This window comes from Gordionus sp. m RMFG-2023, chromosome 2 (assembly GCF_954871325.1).
Source record: "Gordionus sp. m RMFG-2023 chromosome 2, tfGorSpeb1-WG-v2, whole genome shotgun sequence".
Classification (NCBI taxonomy): domain Eukaryota; kingdom Metazoa; phylum Nematomorpha; class Gordioida; order Chordodea; family Parachordodidae; genus Gordionus; species Gordionus sp. m RMFG-2023.
In genome coordinates this window covers 19,862,025-19,864,578 of record NC_088776.1, presented here as the reverse complement: position 1 = coordinate 19,864,578, position 2,554 = coordinate 19,862,025, and the positions used below count along the sequence as shown (strand labels likewise).

Sequence of the window (2,554 nt, the reverse complement as noted above, 5' to 3'; positions counted from 1 at the left end):
ATTTTTTAAAATTAAAAATAGTTTACCAGCATCTCAAATTTATAAGCCTCTATTGATAAGTTTATACTTTGTATAATATAGCAAGATATAACTGTTTTTTTCCAAAAATTAATAATAAACATAGCTTTGCATCTCTGTTAATGACAGGATCTTGCAGTCCAAACAACAATATAATTTTGAAAAATCTGGTAGTCTTAGTTGAAAAACCAAAATAAATGCAATATTTGGATGCCATATTTTTTTATTATAATATTTTCAATAAAATGATATAAATTGCAATTATTTTGTTTTTTTTCCTTTAATTTTTTTCAAATAAAATTCCAATTCTTTTCCTTCTAAAAGATATCCATCACATCTTCCACATTGGCCAGGTTTAGAACTCACACAAGCTTAAATTGAAAATATAGTTAGGCCTTTATTTTTTAAAATATACCTAATAACTTTCCAGACATAAACTGTTCTTCAACAGCTAATTCTAAGACAGCAAGGGGTTTTTTTTTTTCAAATTTGCGCATAGCTTTCTTACTTTTAGTAGCATTGATCATTGCTTCTTCTTGTTCTGTCTACAAAAAAAATAGTATATAAATATTAACTTAATATATACTAATTTTGCTCCTTTTTTACGACCCAAAGGTAAAGCATAATGTGATTCATACCATTGCCGGAATGGTGCACCATCAACTACTACTATACAATTTTTGACTAAGGTTTTGGTTCTAACTAACTCATTATTGCTAGCATTATATACTACATCTATTATTCTAGTTTTTCTGGTACAACCTTAAAGTAAAATTTATTTTCAAATAAAAAATAGTATAATACATTCAGAGCCCCAAGAAAAATTTCCAATATCTAATCTTAAAGCACGATACTTTTTATTTCCACCTCTAGTTCGTATAGTATGAATTCGCCTTGTCCCTAACTATAAATATTTAACATTAGAACTTTTAGATTATTTAAACTTTAGTATTGGCTGGTGGTCTGCCTAATTCAAATTTCCTTTTTTTTCTTAGAGGAACTCTTTTTCCACCTGTTTTTCTTCTTTTATGCCAACTATCGCGAGATATACCTTAATAATTTAATTGTATATGATATTTTAAGAATTTCATTTTTACCCATTAGAAAATTGTATTATGAAGCGAAAGAATTGATGATTTGTAAATAATCTACATTTATATGGATAATTAAAAAAAAATAATAAACATAAAGATTTTTTAAATACTATATATTTAAATAAAAATTATATTAATGAAAATATTAAATAATTGAAAGTATAACAGAACAATTGTAATAATATTAAATTTTACTAGAAATAGAAATTTATATTATATGAATCTATTAAAAATTTATTAGATATAATTTCTTACAATATTGATTATTAAATTTTTTGAATTCGAAATTTTTGGTGTTTATCTATATATTTAGTAAATTATCAGAATATAATTTTTTTCTTAATTTTAGAAAGAAATGGTAGATTAAATAATTAAAGAAGTTAATTCTATTTGAGTGTTATAAAATTATGTTTCAATTTATAGGAATTAAAAATATCTATTTATAAAATACTATTAAGGTTGGTATTGCCTAATTTTTAGAATCAGCGTATACATGAGATGAAAGGGGTAGATGGGACACCTCTAGGGGAGTTGGAAGATAGTTAAACTACCAAATATTACATAAAATCTGAATACCTTTTGTTTGTGAGATAGAAGAAGCCACAAATTCTTCATTTATTATTTGTATTGCAAATAATACCAACTGTTATTAAATGACTCGTTTAAAAATGGCTAGCACAAGCCAACTATTTTAGCCAAAAAATATTATACAAGTCTGGAGATTTTGCTTAAAAAGAATAGAAAGTGTTGGGCATCCATTAACAAGATTTTGAGGCTTGCATAATACTATTTTGGTTTAGACCTCACTTTAAAATTGGCGATATCGATCCCAAAAGATATTAATTAGAAGATTTTTTTCCAAATTTACAATAAAATAAAACATGATACAAATATAAAGTTATTAATTTCTTTTAGACATTTATTTTTTTACCTAATTCATTTTATTCAAAAGATTTTTTACCTCTCTTTGTAGTGGCGTAGCTAAGAATTTTCCTTGGAGGGGGTCCATACATATAAAAGCCTGGGGGCCTTCGCCCCCAAGACCCCACTTTAACGGGCCTTCGCCCCATTTGACCGGCCTTCGGCCTGGTTTATCTTAAAAATCATATTTGTTTTTCTTATAATATAAAAGTCCTAGAATTATTGATCATTTTAATTAGTGCTGTTAAACGGCTCCAGCGTCTACATGAGCGGGACGGGTAGGAACAGTTTGCATCCTTTTTTTGAGGGGGTAGGCTGCTTTAATGGGAGTAGGATAAATTTTTTGGGGGGTTATCTATTAAATGTTGAGATGAAATAGGACAAAATTTATTGCTGTAAAAATTAATACTTTTATTATAGTAATATTATAATACAATTCATCGACCAAATCTATATATTGCAAGCAATCACACACATTGTTTTTCAAAATTTAAAAGGTTTAGATATTTCAGCAAGCTCAT

At 26.7% G+C, this 2,554-nt stretch overlaps 1 protein-coding gene across 1 annotated transcript; it reads right to left on the bottom strand.

Moving 5' to 3' along the window:
• Positions 1-232: 232 nt before the first annotated feature.
• On the bottom strand, positions 233-1,198 carry LOC135923519 (small ribosomal subunit protein eS8-like). The gene is made up of 6 exons (XM_065458316.1): positions 1,116-1,198; positions 963-1,069; positions 823-922; positions 605-780; positions 434-563; positions 233-389 (listed from the first exon to the last, which is right to left on the bottom strand). Exons 1-6 carry the CDS (start codon positions 1,117-1,119, stop codon positions 280-282), a joined length of 627 nt encoding a protein of 208 aa, XP_065314388.1. The 5' UTR covers positions 1,120-1,198; the 3' UTR covers positions 233-279.
• Positions 1,199-2,554: the final 1,356 nt, after the last annotated feature.

Coding starts and splice junctions, on each gene's coding strand:
- LOC135923519 (XM_065458316.1), bottom strand. Junction 781..822: donor TTTTTCTTGGGGCTCTGAAT/GTATTATACTAT, acceptor TTTTACTTTAAG/GTTGTACCAGAAAAACTAGA. Junction 390..433: donor TATGTCTGGAAAGTTATTAG/GTATATTTTAAA, acceptor TTTCAATTTAAG/CTTGTGTGAGTTCTAAACCT.